Consider the following 18,362-nt stretch of genomic DNA (forward strand, 5'->3'; position numbering starts at 1 on the left):
GAATTGGGTAGCTTCCTTATACAAATCTCATAGCAGTTATGATGCACATGCATATGATGATGTGTTAAACAACTACGCACACACAAATCACTTAAAAGAACTAAGTTCAATCCTGAATCGAATGCATGTAGGGTGACTTCCAAAACCAAATCAACACTATTGCTCAGCACAGTCAGATGTGCAATTCCAACTTTAATTCACAACTTCAGAAATATAGAGCTGGGGATTTCTATATGCACCTGCACCACTAAACACGAAGGTTTAATCTAAAGCTGTTTAATCTAAACCCTGCTTCAAGAAAAGTCTCTTCAAAGGCCTGCAGGTAGACACCATGCACAACTGAGTAACCAAACAGACTTTACGTAAATAATGCATGGCTAGGGCCACAAAGGAACATTGCTAAACCACTGTCTCCAGACAGACAGCTACTAAGCCTCCGAGCCTCCAAGCTCCCTCTCTAGCTAGGTTCATTTGAAACCTCCAACTCAGACAAACCAGTCCAGTGCACAAGCTAGATTAACTGGCTGTCTCCCCACCCCACAAAAAATAATCATGCATGCTCTAGATATACCTTACATAAATTTCCTCAGAACTCAGCCTACACAAGAGATAAGCCATCATACATAAGAGTGCAACTGAGATTTATATCTCATGTTACCACGATTGCTTAACCACTCTGCTGGCACAAGATTTAAACCTTACCAGTAAACCGTTACACAAGTTCCTAAATAGCACATCCCTCTATTCCTTTTACTGGATTTCGAGGTTTTATTGCCCATTGTCCTAGTTGTCTCGTTTTGTAGTTTTAAGTAATCATCTGTTGAATAGGAATACCATCTGCACCTCTGACAAGAGTAAAGGAGGAAGAATCCAGACAGAACCTTCCCTAAAATTCCATCTCCAAAGCAGCACACGGTCTGGTTGAAACACTTACCAGTGAAGAACGGGTGGATTTTAATCCCTTCCAGATGAAGGGAGCTTAGATCTGTTTCCCACATTCTGGCAAGCACTCAAGCGTTACAAGAAAAGTCAGGCACAACTTCACTGCTCATATCTGTCACTTCCTTTTGCAAGAAGCTTATCAGCAAACAGTAGGTACACCTTCTGAAAAACTTACTGCATCTACCACCACCATAGGAGCAACTACAGATCACAGCAGCTATATCCAAACCTACCTTGATTCCTTACTACACCTTCCCCTGACACCACAGAGATTGAGCCCCTCCTCAAAAATAAATAAAATCCACAGCTGTGAAGTTACTTAAATGGGTTTCCACAGCCATCACTCATCTCTAATGCACAATGCCTAGTTACCTAGCTTATTCAATACTAGCTTAGGTGAGGCCACTTCTCTCTACCAAATGAGGAATGGAAACTACCCAAATCCATGTTAGCCAGGACACTAGGGAAAAAAAAATAAATGTGTAAATCCCAGAACTCAAACCTTAATCCAGTTCACAAAAGCTATTTTCTTCCTGATCCCTACAGTCCACCCATAGTGAAAGTCAAGATGAAAACACACTATAGCATATTTTTATCTGATGCTACTTACAGAGGTCCCAAGCTAGTGACTACTACAATTTAAGATAGTGAGTGAGCATGCATGTGTATTTTACAAGCGATATTATAAGGGCAAGTAAAAGAAAAATGAAGGCTAACAGAATATTTTATATTAACTCTGCTATCTGGCTCAGCTTGACCTATGATTTTTTTTCATGTCCTGTCAAACCAGCACTGCTCTACGGATTAATCTGGTATAATCTAATACTGCCATAACTTGTTACCACCATTTGATAAATGTTTCAACTCTTTAAAGTCCACAAACAAAGACTAATGTTACTTATTTACAAGAGCTCAACTCTGGACTTAGAAGTCTGGCTTCCAGCTTCCCATCTCTCGTGAATCTACTCTTCTTGGTGAGCAGAGCCAGCTCCAGCTGCTCCAAAACAGACCTGCCACCACCAGAGCTGAGCCATGAGGGACACTGGTTGTGCCTCTAGGAGAGCAGATATAAGGAAGGGAAAATCTTTTGCACAACAGCAGGTGGGAGAGAAGAGCGAGAAATGCAAGAACAGCCCTGCAGCCACTGAGGTCAGCGCAGGAGGTGCTCCAGGTGTGGAGCAGAAGCTCCCTGCAGCCACTGCTGCTACCAAAACCTTGCCCTGTACAATACTAACACCATGCATTGCACTTATTTTGTAAAAGCGTCCTGCTTTAGATGTTAATTACACAACAGCAAAACTTTGGTCAGATCTGAACCAGTCCTAAAATAATTTTGTGTTCTACTGATAGAGTACATATGCAACACACAGAAAGCAGGCACTCTGACATCTGCAAGAATTTTAATCTGTAAGTGTGAAAACTGTAGCTTATCACTAATATTTTACATATATTTTTAAACAGGAAAACAACCATAACTATGTATTTTCCCCCCCATTGAGTACTTTCCCTCTTTTGTAGTCTCTCAGAAATCACTGAGCAGCCAAGTACTTGTAACTACAAGCAGATCCTCCTGAAGCCAACTGCAAACAAAGACACAGTTCAAGGTTCAGTGAGGTCCACTGCATTCCATGTACAATTATTTCACTCCTACAAAGCCTGAGAATCATGGGCAATTCCAGAAGGGAGAGAAGAAACTCATTTTCACATTTGCCAACGTACCATACGAGCTACAAACAAGGGAACTCCCAACACCTAAGCCTATTTTTAAAAACTAAGTCACTCTTACACCCAAGTACCTTCTCCCTTGTGCCAGTACAAAAGTTTGCATAGTCACATGGTGAATCAGACTAGGGAATATGTCCAGCTGAAAAGACACTCACAAAGAGTGGGAAAAGTCTGTTCTCTGCCAGATTTCAGTCCTGTTTATCCATTTAGACATTCAAACAGCAGCACTGGGACAAGCTGGAGGGAGACAGAAGCTGAAAGGCAGTGGCTTGTGCTCAAGACCTAACAGCTGCAGAAAGCTGGAACAGTTTCTCACAGCATCAGCTTAAATAGCTCCAGCAAGGCTAGAGCTGTGAAAGACATTACAGCACCATAACAATGATGCAAGAGTCGCCAATGCAAAGTTTGCACAGACAAGAAAAGAAATATAGAAAATGTATAAAAACACATGAGTAGTACCTCAGAACTAAGATTTTTTGTTTGTTTTTATATCAATGTAAACTTCAATGAAAAAAGTCCCACCCAAGCAGGTGGCACAGCATGTTTTGCCTGCAAAGTTCAATCGGCTACTCCTGGAAATGAGTTAAGTAAAACCAGAATGCTGTAGTTCATCTCCAGAAGGTCTGTAGTTTATATACTAGAAACAATCACCAAACTCCACAAGCGTAGGGCTGTGCCCATCTCCCCAAACCAGTGACCACTCTGTCTCCTTATCCTAATGGCAGTTGATCCCAGCTCCACAATCCTCTCAGCCTTTTGCTCTCAGGAAGGAGGAAAACATCTCCCCTGCAACAATGGCACGCTTAAAATAATGCCCCAGGAGAGAGTGAAGAGATCCCATTGTACTGGTAACTTTCATGACTTAAAAACCAGTGGGTACACAGCTAAGTAACTTATCAGATCCCAGAAACTTTCCGTACATTTAGATTAGTGGTTAGAAAACTGATCCACACTGATAGAAAGCCACATGTCAGCAGTTTACTGTTGGCTCCGTAACACACTGTATTTATAGCTTTCTCCTGCATTCTTCTAAAGTATATATATATATATACACACACACACAGCTTTCTCTGGAGTTTCAAGACTGATGTATCAAAAAACACCTCTCATCCCCATACAGTAACTACTGCCTTCTGTCAAGATCAGATTTTTCTCCTCGCTTCAGAAGTGCAAAGCACTCAAAAGGAAGTTTTAGATACACACTATACAGAATTCGTTCTGCATAAAATCTGTCACAGAAGTGTAAAGCATTAGATTAGAAACAGAGCAATCAGCTGAATCCCCAGTTCTGTGTTTCTTCACCGCCCTTGACTTGAGAAACAAGTCTTTCACTGACTGCCACGGGAAAGTAGAAGTCATCAAGGACAAGCGACCAGCTACCAGTCATACAAAAAAATATTTTTAAAGTGCCTGGAGCTCTTAGAAGTGTGAAGACTTACATGGTATCATTTGCCTATGATAGCCAAGTATTAAAGAATCTATGAACAATAACCATGCAAATCTGATTAAATGTTTTCCAGTGACTGAAATCTTGAAGGTGACTTCCATACAGAGATATTAAGGGCTAAAAATCACTTCAGTTACCCGACCACACAAACCACCCACGTCACTGTGATGGTTTCATTCAGATGGGCCACTCAGCTTCACCACACCTCTCTATCACTCCCCCTCCTCAACAGAGCAAAGAGAAAAAATACAATTGAAAAAAAAAAAAAAGGACGTGGGTTCAGATAAGGACAGGGAGATCACTTGCATACTATCGTCATGGGTAGAACAGACTCAGCGTAAGGGAGATTAATGTAATTCATTGTCTATTAATAACTGACCAGAGCAGCGAGAACTAAAAGCAAGTTTCCAGCCCTCCTGCCCCACTGCAGGCTGTTCTCCACAGGCTGCAGCTCTGGCTTGCAGGTGCAGACCATGGGCTGTGACCTCCTTCAGGCTCCATCCACTGCTGCACCATGAGCTCCTCCATGGCCACATGGGGAGATCTGCTGTGTGTGGTGCCCATGGGCTGCAGGGGGACAGCCCACTCCCCCACGGGCCTCTCCCGGGCTGCAGAGAACTTCTGCTCCATGCCTGGAGCACCTCCTACCCTCCTCTTGTACTGACCTGAATAGCTGCAGGGCTGCTCTCAAACAGATCTCACTCCTCTCTCCCAGCTGCTGCTGGGCAGTAGTTTTTCCCCATCCTTCAATCTGCTCTCCCAGAGCACACCCAGTGTCACTCATGGCTCAGCTCTGGCAGCCGTGGGTCCATCCGTAGCAGCTGGAGCCAGCTTTGCCCTGACAAGGGGCAGTGCTGGGCTCCACTCACAACCCCCTCACTACCAGAACTTTGCCTCACAAGCCCCATGATCCCCTCACAAGCTGCATGATCCCTAAAGGCATGTGATGCCTTCTATGCAGTATATTCTAGGAGTCATACTTCTAAAGAGACACTTATCCCACACCCTCAGATTTCTAGATGTGTAAAGTCTTGACCAAATGCATTAGTAGAGTCCTGCAACAAGCTTCTTGCATTTCCAGGAAAAGTAAGAGGAGCAGCATGACACAGGAGAGCTGACAACTGAAATATCCACAGCTAGCCAGATTGATGGGTGGTTAAGAGACAACACTTTCACAAAACAGTAGCCCTTTGCTGCAAGTTACAATTCTACTACAACACAGTAAAAATAACACAGAAATCCTTACCGCACTTAAAGTGCTATTGCAGTTACGTCCTACTCCTCTGTTTCGATAATCTTTAATTTAACAGAAGGACAGAGAAGTAGGAAACACGAGCAGCACACAACAGGGTAGGGTCAGCTGGGGGTTAGGGCAAGGTTCTGCACCGGAGCGCGGTGGGCATGGAACAGGCTGCCCAGGGCAATGGACACAGCCCTGAGCTGCCAGTGTTCACGGAGCTCTTGGACACTGCCCTCAGACATTGGGTTTGGATTTTGGGTGGTCCCGCGTGGGGCCTGGAGTTGAATTCGATGACCCTTGAGGATCCCTTCCAACTCGGGATATGCTACAATTCCGCAGCCTGCCCAGTAGCAGAGCGCTAGCTCAGCAGGGCACAGCCCCCCACGCAGCCCTCAGACCCCACCGTCATTTCCCATCCCCGCACATCGGTGCCATACCAGCAGCGAAGCACGGGGCACCCAGCCGGCCCCCGCCGCCCCCAGCCCCGAAGGTTCAGCGGGCCCCCAAGCACCACCCGCCAGGGCCCGGCCGGCTCCGATCCCCCGGGCACGGAACCTCCCTCTCTTGCCTTCCCCAACCCCACCAGAAAGGGAGACCCCCGAGCGTTCGCACGGCAGCACGCCGACCACCCCCGGCGCCGACCCAGGGAGCCGGGACGGGGCCGCTCGCGCTCTCACCTCTCGCAGCGCCCAGCGGCCACCCCGCGGCCCGCAGCGCAGCAGCAGCGCCACCGCCATGGCCGCCGCTCTCCCGGACACCCTTTCACCCGGCGCCGCGCGGGGCGGGGCCGGGCCAGGCCGCACGCAGCCAATCCCCGCAGCCGCCGCGGGCGCGAGGGGGTGGCGGCCGCGCGCCCGGGGCTCGTGCTCTGAGCGCGCACCCGCCTCCGCGTGCCTGCGGGTGAGCGAGCCGCTGTGGGCAGCGTTCCCCGGCTTTGTGATGTTCTCGTGATTTCTCTCCGGGTCCGAGCACACCCGCTCCCTGCAGCCAAAGGCAGGGGTGCCGGGCAGCTTGGGGAAGAACCGGGGTGTTGTCCCTCGCTCCGCAGCGCTGTGCTTCCAGGCCCGGCTGAGACGCAGGCAGCCACCTGCAGCGCTACATCAAAGCTGCTCCCCGCGCAGCTGCGAAGGGAAACTGGCTGGGACTGCGCAGAGGGGAGGTGGCAGCCAGCTGGCTGCAGGAAGGGCTGCATGCCGTGGGGAAAGGCCAGGGTTAGGAGAGGCTGGAACATCAGGCAACGCGTTCCCTAATTATTTTGAAGGGATCCTGGAAAAAAAATTTTGGTTTTTGATGCTGGGAATCTCCTTCCTTGATCCTGTCCTTTCAGGGGAAAGGCACCCAGGTCTTCTAGAATAATTCCAAGTGTAGACAGGAATCAGAAGCTGTTGTGTCATCATCTGACTTTTAAGCCATAAGCCAGGGAGAAAAGCGGAGTAATTGTAATCCTTCTTCCTTTATCTAATAAGAACTGTACTGTATCAAGTTCATAGAACATGAAATGCAGTACGAGCAGAAGCCTGTGACTGAAGAACTCAAAGCCAGGAGAACTCTTTTGAAGTACCTGTTATATATTCTGCAAACAGCCTGTGTTTCTATCAGCATTCTGCTCCACACACTGTGAGACAGACATTCAGCCTTGGAGTCAGCAAAGTCAACACTGCCATACATCTCTGCACAAAATACCCATGGAAAAATCTTGACTGTGAAGATCCTTTATGCAAGATTCACCGGTGAAACTCAAAATTAGAGTCCAGGGGTTGTCAAGTCCCAGAGACACCCCAAAGTAGCCACATGCACTGGGGAGCCAGAATGGGATCCTCCTCCGAGGCACCGTGGTTCGTCCCCATACCCAGCTGCCCAGGCTTTGGGCTCACTGCTGCTCCTCACAAGTGGCAGAGACACTCTCCAGGGCTCCTCAGGGGTGACCCTGCTCCTTCATTCATGCTTCAGGAGTGGCTTGACCCTGCAGGATGGCCTGCTTTGGCATGTTGTGATCCCCTTGGCCACTCAGGGGCTGACTCAACCTGACCCCCAGTCACAACATAGACTTAGAAGCCACTCTGGGGCAGCCTGAATCACCCTTGCTGCTGAGGCTGCCCAGGGACAGCTTGAAACCTCCAAGCCTGTGTGGTTTCTTGTAGGTACCACCTCAATTCCTCCAACCACGAACTTCTGGTGCTCTTCAGGGTGGCCTGATTCTTCTCTCCAAGCCTTCTAGGCTGCTCAGGGATACCGCTGGCTTCATGAGTTCACTGGTCTCCCTCCTCAGGAGACCTACTCTGAGAGGTAATACCTTGGTTGCACCTCTGCCCACCCCCATGGGCCCCACTGGGGAGGCCATATTCTCCTCCCCAGCTGGCCCCAAAGATGGCTTAACACCCCTCCACTACTAGAGTTTCCTCAGAGGAGGTCTGAGCCTTTATCCACTTTATATGGTCGCAGGATGATTTGATCTCTTTCCCACTCTACAAGGCTTCTCAAGGAAACCATACTTCCAGCCCTCAAGCCCTGCTGCTAGCTAAGTAATTACTCATGTATGGCTCGATTATCCCACACGTGCCCACCCTATGCAGCTTGAACATCATCCCAGCTTCCCACTGTTAGGCAGCCCAAATCTCCTTTCACCAGATACCTAGCCCTCAAGCTTTTCAGAATCAGACTAGACTCCCCCAGCCACCCCAAAGGAACACCAGGTACCAGGCAGGAGTCATGCAGGGGAGATGTAGTATGGAGAGCGTCCTTACCACCAGAGCATAGTTCCCCAGGGTCTGAACAAAGGCCAAAGACTGTCCCAGTCAAGATGATGATTCAGGTGTAGGCCTATCCTAGCAGTCCCATTAGGAGGAGCAGCCAGAGACAGAACTGGAAGCAGGCACAGCTATAGCAGAACTCAGAACAAGACCAGTATTTAGCCCTACACTTAAATGGACCCTCAGGGCCAAAGATAGAGTATGTGGGTGGAGGCCCCAGGTGAGGCTGGTCAGGGCCATTGAGGCTTACTGATGCACTGGGTGCTACAACACTCTGGTAAATTTGCATACTGCAGTGTGGGTTTGCCTGGGGAAACAAGAAGGAACTCTCGCATTGGCAGAGTGAGAGTTCTTTTGTCTTGGGGTTTGTGTCTGGTTTCCTCTAGACTGACAATTTAGATCAGAAACAGCTTCCAACTTTTTTACATCCTCAGGATGTTTAAAACTTATTGACAGAAGTGCGATGGAAAAACTAGAAGAAAATAAGCGTTGTCTGCCTTAGAGTTAGCTGGATCCCTTACAAAGCCTGTGGGATGCAGAGAGAAGGCTGGAAAGAAAAGTGGCTTGCAGACCATTTAAGCAGCTTGTGGGACACAGCCCTAAATAGCATCAGTAACCAAGAAGGATACATGCACCTTTTGGAAAGCCCTAGTACTTGGATGCAATTAAGTGATACTGTTTAATGATATTTCTTATCATATTAGCACAGGAATCATAAGTGCTTTGACACTGCAGGGTGATATCTCTGTGGAATTTGTGTTTCCTGTGATTTCATGGGCTGGAAGATTCTGCAAGGCTGCACCAAGGTGGCAGAGATCCAGACAACTGGAGAGAGCTCCTCAGGGAGGAGTAGGATGAGAATGTGAAATTCAGAGTGCAAAAAGAACAAAAAAAACATATTCGAACGTAGTCTGTAGGTAAGCAACAAGCCTAGAGAAATACTAAAAGAGACTTGTGGGTTCAGGAGGGCTCAAACTACCCCAGTCTAAAGGTCTCACCACCTCCTTGAGGTGTTCACTGTATGCTAGAGTTGAAGAGTTTTCATGAAGCAGAGATTTCAGTCTATCATAGTCTAGCCTGAGTCATTAGTGGATTAATTTATAAGGTTTCATACTGCCTTAGTGGTTTTACACAGCACATGCTTTGCACTAATTGTGGCTACTCCCTAGAGCTGGAAAGAGGAGTCAAGGGAAAGCGAATCTGCAGGCTATGTTAATGAATGTGACTGCATTTTAACAGGCAGTCCTAACCTTTGGAGGGAAAATTCCTGCTCTGTGTGCTGAAAAAACAAAGTACCAATTTTGTAAGCTAAAGATGAAAGAATCCTAGCTAGGATTGCTGCTTGGCACCTGTATTATGCTTTGAGAGTTTCTGCGTGACTGGAGAGTCATCTGCCCAGGGAGGTCGAGAGCACTTTCTGTACCTGAAAGTCATTGAAGAACTCCAGCACATGGGCAAAAAGTTTTCTGAGCCTCTTCTCTGTGGCATTGTCCACGTGGAGTGACAGCAGCTTGACTAACAGTCTGAAATGTACTGCCTGCTTGTAATATGAATACAGTTTTAAACAGCTCTTGATCCTTTCTAAATCATTAACCCCAAGGATTAACAAATTTGTAATTCCTTTGATTTAAAAAAGTGTTGTCAGGGCTAACAAAGATTTGTGCAATGGCTGTCTAGGCTGTCAAGCCCTGAGTCTTGGTGCATTCCCACTGTAGTGTTTATTCCCCGGAGGTTCATTGCTCAGTAAACAAAGTAGTACATTTAAATGCAAGATTGCTTGTAGAATTTGCTATTCCTGAGCATGGACAAGCTGAAGCAGGAGATGGATTTCCTTAAAAGACGCAATAATTTTAGCAGAGCTAAATCATTAGTGTGGATTCCAGCCAGGGAATGAAAGCTTGGGGCAGAGAGAGGCAACCCGGTTTGCTCAAGAGGAAAGGAGGCCTTGCCCTTGGGTACATGAAGCAATCACCCTCCTGAGCACAGTGATGGGAATGGAACACTGAGGGAGGAAAAGGGAGCAGGTCTGAGAGAAAGTTCTGGGCAGCACCCAGAACTGGCAATAGGAACAGTCTCCATGAGTCACATCTTGTCTTGCTGTAACAGCAAAGAGTTGTGTTTGCACCCATCTCCTTCTGGTTTCTGCTGGAATCACTGTGAATTTCAAACTTGTGAAAAGGAATTCCAGAAGGCTGAATCTCAAGGTCACGCAGCACATTCACTTCGTCACAGCTCTCTAACACAAGGGTGTCTCTGTTTTGTGAATAAATCCATCCCGTTTTTCTCAGAATGATTAATGTCTTCTCCTGTATGCGGCATGACATATAATACATAGGTGATAATCCTCATATCAGCCATGAAGATACTCTTGACTGGTCCTCACTTTTTTGTGAAGGGCATTTAAGCCCTTTAAATCTTTGCAGCTTTGTTCTGGTATCAATTTTCTCGGAGACCACAGTTTCATATTCCTCCTTGGATCGAGTGATGACAAGGGAGGGCTATGGATTCACCATATGGTGCTGGAAAGCACTAGATTTTGGTAGTTCAAAGGATGGTGGAATTAACAAAGACAAGCTTTTGAGGAATTGATTTCAGGAGTACCTGAGCACAAATAAGATATTAAGCACAGGGAGACGACCACCACTGCTGCTTGCTCACTCTCTGCTCTCTCTGAGGGAAACAGAACTGCCATCCACTCAACCCACAGCCCAGAGAGGGGACTGAGGAAGGCTATGCTTGGCTCTGAGTGCACCCACGCGCCCTAATTGCTCTGAACATCCTCCTTCTCCCCACACCATCAGCCAATGGGCTCCATTTCAGCCCAGCCATGGGTCATCCGGCCTAGTCAGAACGGCACCATAGGTGTACCTGATCCTGATTTACTGTTCAGTTTTCCCAGAATGACATCAGACGTGAATCATTACCTTGCATCTGCCTGATGATTCCCCATGTATCCACTTCCCAGTAATGTAAGTTTTGGGCAAACACTGAGCAGTCTGGGGGAAGCTTTAACACCTCATTAACTGGTGGAGCTACAGGCTTGAGGAGCACTCCTGGGAACCACTTGGATTGGCCAAAATCAGAGTTTGTTGCAGCAAGCACCCCCAAAACCAAGGGTGTTGTGAGGTGAGATGAGAGGGAAGGTTGTACTGGGCCCTAATTGCCATGACCTGGGACCTCACCTCACAGCTCTGCTCATGATCAGGATCCCCATTTCAGCCCATTTACTGGTCTGAGTTATGTCATAAATGTGCCTGTGCCCAGTCCTGAATTGTTTGTATTTCCTCAAATGACCTCTAACCTGATGGCCCACTAATGGGACCTGTTGCTATCGCAACCCCTGCTCTTTTTTTCTTGCTCAGTTACCATGGGCCTGTGCCCTGCCAGTGAGGCCACTGCCCTCAAGTCTGTGCTGTAGTCACCTTAGCTCACCTTCCCTTGTGCCTGCTGCTCTCTGACAGGCTGTGGTGATTGAGAAGATGGGAAAGTCCGGCAAGGGATGGCTGGAAAAGAAGGGGAGTGGGAGAGGGCTGGGGAAGGTGGCATTCCCCAACCACCACCATTAATTCCTGTGTTTCTGACAGATCACAGAATCAAAGAATTGTAGGGGCTGGAAAGGACCTCTACAGATCATCGAGTCCAACCCCCTGCCAAAGCAGGCTCCCTAGACCAGGCTGCACAGGTAGACGTCCAGGCGGGTCTTGAACATCTCCGGAGAAGGAGACTCCACAACCTCCCTGGGCAGCCTGTTCCAGTGCTCTGTCACCCACACTGTGAAGAAGTTCTTGTGCACATTGGTGCAGAACTTCCTATACTTCAGTTTGTGGCCATTTCCCCTTGTCTGAAAAGAGTCTGGGTTTTTTTGTTGTTGTTTTTGTTTTTGTTCAGGTTTTTTTGTTGTTTTTTTTTTCTTAGAAAACTGCTCTTATTCTATTAGTTGTTGGAAAAATGAAAATACAAAAAGTTCAGTTGGCTGCAGAACAGCAAGAAGTTCACAGGTTAGAAGTCTGATCACTACATGGTAACCAAACTTACACAGAAAGTTTCTTTTTTTTTTTTCTTTTTTCTTTTTGTTTTGCAACTGGGTCTAGCAATGAGCTTAAGGCAACTGAACAGTTCAGAAGCTTTGAGTGTGAGCAGGCTGTCTTTCCTCATCCCTTCGGCACATCATGGAAAAAACTCCTCCTGGGTGTGCAGACCACTCAGATTGTTCAGATGGGTCAGACTCTTGCAAATGAACAGGGGAGAAGGATCAGCTGCTTTCCACTGGACTTTATTTTCAAATACACTTTCTTAAAAAAACCTAGAACACCTTAACACAGAGGTTACAAGTAACAATATTAGGAAATCCAATAATACAAAAAATACTACATCTAAGCTGGGGTAAATAGATTTATTTTTGGTAACATACATTTAAACTGGCACTAATTACACGGTAACTAAAAGGTAACTAACATGAAACCACAGAACCCTCACTTTTCCTTAGCAGAATGGGACTTGGTCATTTCAGAGCGATCACATTTTCAAACTAACGTTTTACACCACTGAGCCATGAAAATCAGATCTTCCTAAACGTGATAGCACTGAAGCTACGCTTCATTCCACGTACAGCCATTAACTGTTGTACTCAATTAGAATAGGACATTAGTTATTAAGTAGTTACAGACCAATCCTCGTGTTGACAGCTTTTTCTTTTTCTAGGGAGAAGAAAGAAGATAGAGAATTGTCTTCAATTAGTGCCTGGCATATCCTGTGTGTGCAGGAAGGGTTGGTTAGAGGAACGCTGAGGTTAACCTTGGTTGCACAGATGAAGTTGATGCAGATTGTTATAAAAATTAAGTTGGCTTATAAATACTGGTAGCAAGATGACTCAATTTTTAAATCTCTTAAGTAAATTATAGATAATGAAAAAGGGCAGTAATCATACACTAAGATTAATAAACAGCACTTCAGCACTTTAAAATTACTAAAGTACAAAGTGCTGCTTTGGCCATCTTCCTCTGGCCACACGTTATAAGAGAAGACACCCGGAGTTTTACTTGCCACACCAGGCTTGCAAAGCAGCTCTAGCAGCCATTTCAAAAAATCCTCCTCACTGTCTTTGGTCTTTGCTGAACACTCCATATATCCAAATGCAGCGATGCGGTTTGCCATATCTATTCCTTCTTCAGGTTTGACAGGCTCCTGCTTCATTTTGGCCAGCTCTCATCTTGTGTGCGCGTCATTCCTCAGGTCCTTTGTTTCCTACCAAGATGATAGGCACGTTGGAACAGAAATGCTTCACCTCTGGGGTCCACTTCTCTGGGATGTTTTCTAAACTATCAGGGCTATCGACTGAAAAAACATGTAACATCGATATCTAGATAAGAAAGGGGTCTAAGTGGATTGTAATCTTCTTGTCCTGCTGTATCCCACAAAGCCAACTCCACCTGCTTTCCCATCCACTTCAATATCTGCTATGTAATTTTGAAAGACGGTGGGAACATAGACTTCAGGGAACCGGTCTTTGCTAAACGCAATCAGCAGACAGGTCTTTCTACAGGCACTGTCACCCACTATAACCAGCTTTTTTTCGAGCGGCTGCCATAGCTGCGGCCTCCGCTGGCTCCGACTCCTGCCGCTTCCTGCTCCACAGGCCCGAGCTCGAGCGGCGACCAACAGAAACGGGCGGGGCGGAGGCGTGCGCCTTCACCGGGCCCGGCACCACACGGTACGGCGCTGCGCTCCTCAGCCGGCCCCGCCCCGCCCGGATCTCAGCTGTGCTGGTCTCAGCTGTGCTGAAGGAGATCATAGCAAAAATGTTGATGGAATGCTATCCAACAAACGTATCTGCCTGGTGAGTTCTGTTTCTCAAGCACTCCAGGAGGAGCCGTGACAACTCCCACTCTTTTTGCAGGTAGCTACGTTCTCTTCCGATTCACCTGATTCGTGCTGGGAGCTATCTACCTCAAAAGGATTTCTGCTTGGAGGATCAACCCCTGTTAGGACTGAAGGAAGATTTGAAAGAAAGTGATCTGCTACCAGAGTTTCCTTAATAATTAGAAGAATGTGTGCAAACAGCAAGGATACCCATAGTTACACAGATGAAGGACAAATAACATAAATACAGTTAGGAGACACGAGCACCAGCCAAAGCCAGAGGAAAAGAGCAGCAGAACAGCCACTATTCACCAGGGAGCACACGTATCTGTTTAAAGGGCCTTCTGAGCGTGGCCGGGGTGGGGTGTCCATGTGTTCGGAGTTAAGTACGTACTTAGGCCCTCTCCTAAATAGAGACCCGAAGGCAGGAAGGATTTGACCCGGATCACATAATGATTTAGTAAGGCTGTAAGAAATAATCCCTGAGTACTCTGTCTCTTGCTCCAGCCCATGAATCACAGAGCCTCTTCAGGCAATTTGACTGACATAATCCTGGAGGGAAAAGTAGGAAAATACAACAGGATTTCCATTTTATCAAGATAAAGCTGTAGCCAGAGCTGATAACAGGTTACTTGAAAAAATGCTGGTCATGTGCGCTTAGTGATTGTTGCTTAATTTGTTTAAGCTGAAAAAGCCTATTTCTACAGCGGAATACAAATTAGGGTAATTACGTTGTGATGGAGTACTGCGTGTTTAAGATGAAAGCCTTTCTTTACAAAAGCCTCTTCATCACTTGAGTAGAAGAAAATAAAATCCTACTTAAACAACATGTTGTTTTCTGTATTTCCATTTGAAGAAAGGACTTTTTAATCTTTTTTTCTCCTGTAATATTGCATGGCTTGGTTTTCGAAAAGTACTTTTATTTTTGACAGCCTCACAATTAAGCCCTTCAGCATGCATTCTGATATGTAAATATAAAAGCATGAGGTAAATATAATAACGTATAATTGTTTCACAGCCTCAGTAGACTGTTAGAAGCTGGACATCGCCATTACATATCTTTTGCTGTCTCCTGACAGTCACAGTTGCTCATAAGCTTTCTTGTTACTTAGTGCACTTTATATGCCATAAAAATGAAATGTTCAGTGTTTGTAGTAAGTTAAAGTAGAGCGGGTTAGATATGTCTTATAAGACACAAGCATAATCCAGCCACTCTGTATTTATTAGCACCGTTGGTTCTCTGGAGAGTTGAAATAGGTGCAGTCAGATCATCACATCAGGAATCACTCAGGCACAGATGAGATTCATTACAGGTAGATGTGTATCCATGACAATTATTTCATCCTATACAAATCTTCATTTCTGCTTTCTGTGTGGATTTCCATTTCATACAGGACATCTTCTAAAACGCTGGTACAGAAATGCAGGTTGCATGGGCTCATGCCTGCTCTTAGTGCACATAGACACTTGCATGCTTATCCAAGTGATCAGATCCAGAACATCCTTACTCGCATAAGCAAATCTTCCTGTAACTAGCTCCCACGAATTGCTGGGTGAATCAGACTTAATGGCAGAAAGGAAAATTTGCTGGATTGTTCCCTTAGTTAACATGACGGGTGAGAAGTTGATTTCCTTGTACGGGAAAAAGAGACTGTTAAAGGGAATACACAGGGAATCATTATTCATTCTCTTCACACCAGAATTCAAAAACAGCATTTGAAGTTTGGGGGAATTGTCTTAATTAGGATTACTATAAATGATGGCAATTTAAAAGTGGGCAATTTAATTACTAGGAAGACAGATCAAAGGAAATGCTTGAAATGGACATTTACAATGACTTATCAAGGAAGATGGAGTTTAAAAATAAAGGGGAAAGAATGTAAATGTGCGGATAGTAGATGTACTCTCCACCCAGGGAACTAAGAAGACTCCTTCCCTCCCTCCCTGGGTTTGTATGCTTGAGCCTACATGAAGGAAAGGAAACCAGTCGTACCTGTAAGAAATTGGCATGTCAGACAGGGTACATGCACATGTGCAGAGAAAGGGAGAGAATCGCTGCTACCACCTCCAAAAGAGAATGGTATTTTCTAGACACCATTTCTCAAATTACTTTTGCGAAAGTAAGGCTGGTGTTCAGACATTTAAGTTACATTGCTGTATTTGTAATTAAGGTAAGGTGGCTGAATTACAGTGTTTACAGCTATAACTGATTGTGTTTGAAGCAGGCACCTAAAGATGGCATATGTAATTGTACCTGCAGCAGAGCCTCACTGGCCTGTAGGAATCTGGGCCCAGGCAGAGTGTGCCTGGTCCTGCCCACCGCTGTCAAGGTGTAAGGATGCCCAGAAGCACAGGAGGGGAAAATTCAGCCCACAGCACTCAGATCTCCATGATGGGAAACTGACACCATGCAGCACTTTCTGTTGGGACCTGTTGACCTGAACTGCCTGTTCACTGTTCTCACCGGTTCATGATGTCAAGTAACATGAGTTAAAATGTATTCCTAGAGACTCTGCAATTACAGAATACAGCAAATCTGAGAAGCAAAAGTCACTGACTGGGTATCCATCCTTTCAGTACGTAAATGCCTTTATCACACTGCTTCTGTGATTGCTTTTGATGCATCCCATCAGTTGAAGGTCACTAAACAAAAGCCATAATGTCATTAAAAACAAAATAAACCAGTGAAGTTTTAGACCATCAAGTGGTCAGGAAAGGTGTTTTTGACTCCGCACAGTACGCAGCTTTTCAGGCACCATGTTTTTATTGCATTCACTTTTCTTCCCTAAATTAAGGGCTTGGTAATACTAACAACTCTACTACCGTGCTATAAATAAAATATTTTGGTTATACTATTTGGTCAGTATTTGCATTACTGTTACCTTGACATTAGGGTATGAAATGAGCTGAAGCCTACACGGTGACCACAGCATCCTGAGGTGCTGTGTTTTTCTCTATTTTGAAATGAAGGGTGGGTTTCCTCCACTTCAGTTCTCTGACGGGAACCATTGCAGTCCTTGTAGTTCATCAGAAAACACCATCACTTCTTTAGTACAGAGGTGTCCAACCTTGCAGGAGAGCACGAATGGAGAAATAGTATTCAAACAAGTTACAGGGATGAAGCCCTTAGGTCAAGCTTGACCAAGGAGTGAGTGGAGGGTTTGACCTCTGCAGTCCAAAACAGGGCTGTTTGCATCACTGGCTTGTCGGTGCTTCGGGTGACTATTACTGCAGCGCACAGTTGTGTTTCTGTAGGACTATTCTGCCCTCCAAGCCTTTGCTGACATCCCGTGGGAGTTGTCCCCGTGTATCTGACAGCTGAATTGGCCCTCGGTGAATTTTTAGCACATGGAGCTATGCACACAACTTCGGTTAACAATAACATGTTGCTATGGGAGCTCTGTGTGGGTAACTCCTTGCTTACTGTGCCGAAAATTGCGCTGGAAGGCAAATGTAAGGATGACTGGTATTAGCCTAATTATTAAGTAGAATTAGAATATGGTGCTCTATGAATACCAACCAGTGAAGGAGTGGAGCTGCAAGAGGACGCTCACCAGCAGTGGCGGAGTTGTGGCTTCTGCATGCCTTTAAACGGAAATCACATCCATAGCCGTGAGACTAATTATTTCGGAACCTAAGGGAAATGCTGCCTATATAAGAGAGCGAGCGAGCTGCAGTTAAGGATCAGTGAGCCAGCTAATGGCTGGTTAGTCAGGAGGGTACAACTCCAGAATGTTAATAAAATGTGTCTGAAGTCCAACACCTCAGGGAAGAGGCTGAGTGCTGCAGTAGATATATGGAGACAGAGGCGCCGTTGTTTTTTGCTGCTGAAGTACTCCTCTAAAGCAGGTTTTAAGCCTGTTTTGAGACTTGTTTGCAAATTTCCAAATTCCAGCAGGAAAATAAAGCAAAACATGCTGCGGCTGAGGCAATTGCAGCTTATGAAATCAAGATACTACCATTTTGTGAAGTGTATAAAGCATGCTACACAGGTATAATGCTTGTTGCACAGGTGCATACATAAAAGCAAGGTGAAGGCTTGGCAGTCTTTCACCATGCGTTCACCAATAAAGACCATGACTTGTTAACCAAAACAGCATGGAGCATTTTAAAGCATTATATAAGTGCTAACTGTTTAATCCCCTTCCTCCCCCCACATAATAAAAGAAAATAAAGTCATACCTGTATTTTGTGGATGGAGAGAATAAAGTAGAAATCTGGTAATTATTTCAACAAGAAAGCCTGTAGCAAATGCCGAATTGCTTGTTACGTAAAATGGTTACAATTTTATTTTGCTTGATATAGCTCACACAGTTGTGTAAGAGGAGTTGCAGACTAATATACTGATAAACACAGGAGAACATCTTGTTCCTTAAAATGTCCCATCTCAGAGGACCCA

General features: G+C 45.7%; 1 protein-coding gene and 1 pseudogene across 1 annotated transcript in view; both read right to left on the reverse strand.

The window, feature by feature from the left end:
• The window catches only part of PCCA (propionyl-CoA carboxylase alpha subunit), a 273,195-nt gene extending 267,045 nt beyond the window's left edge, over positions 1-6,150 (reverse strand). The window contains exon 1 of the mRNA XM_021416023.1: positions 6,032-6,150. Coding sequence (XP_021271698.1) covers positions 6,032-6,091 — 60 coding nt within the window. The 5' untranslated portion in view covers positions 6,092-6,150. The remainder of the gene's footprint in view (positions 1-6,031) is intronic.
• LOC110407880 lies at positions 12,063-14,761 on the reverse strand (annotated as a pseudogene).

The sequence above is a fragment of the Numida meleagris genome, chromosome 1, assembly GCF_002078875.1.
Source record: "Numida meleagris isolate 19003 breed g44 Domestic line chromosome 1, NumMel1.0, whole genome shotgun sequence".
NCBI classification, from domain to species: domain Eukaryota; kingdom Metazoa; phylum Chordata; class Aves; order Galliformes; family Numididae; genus Numida; species Numida meleagris.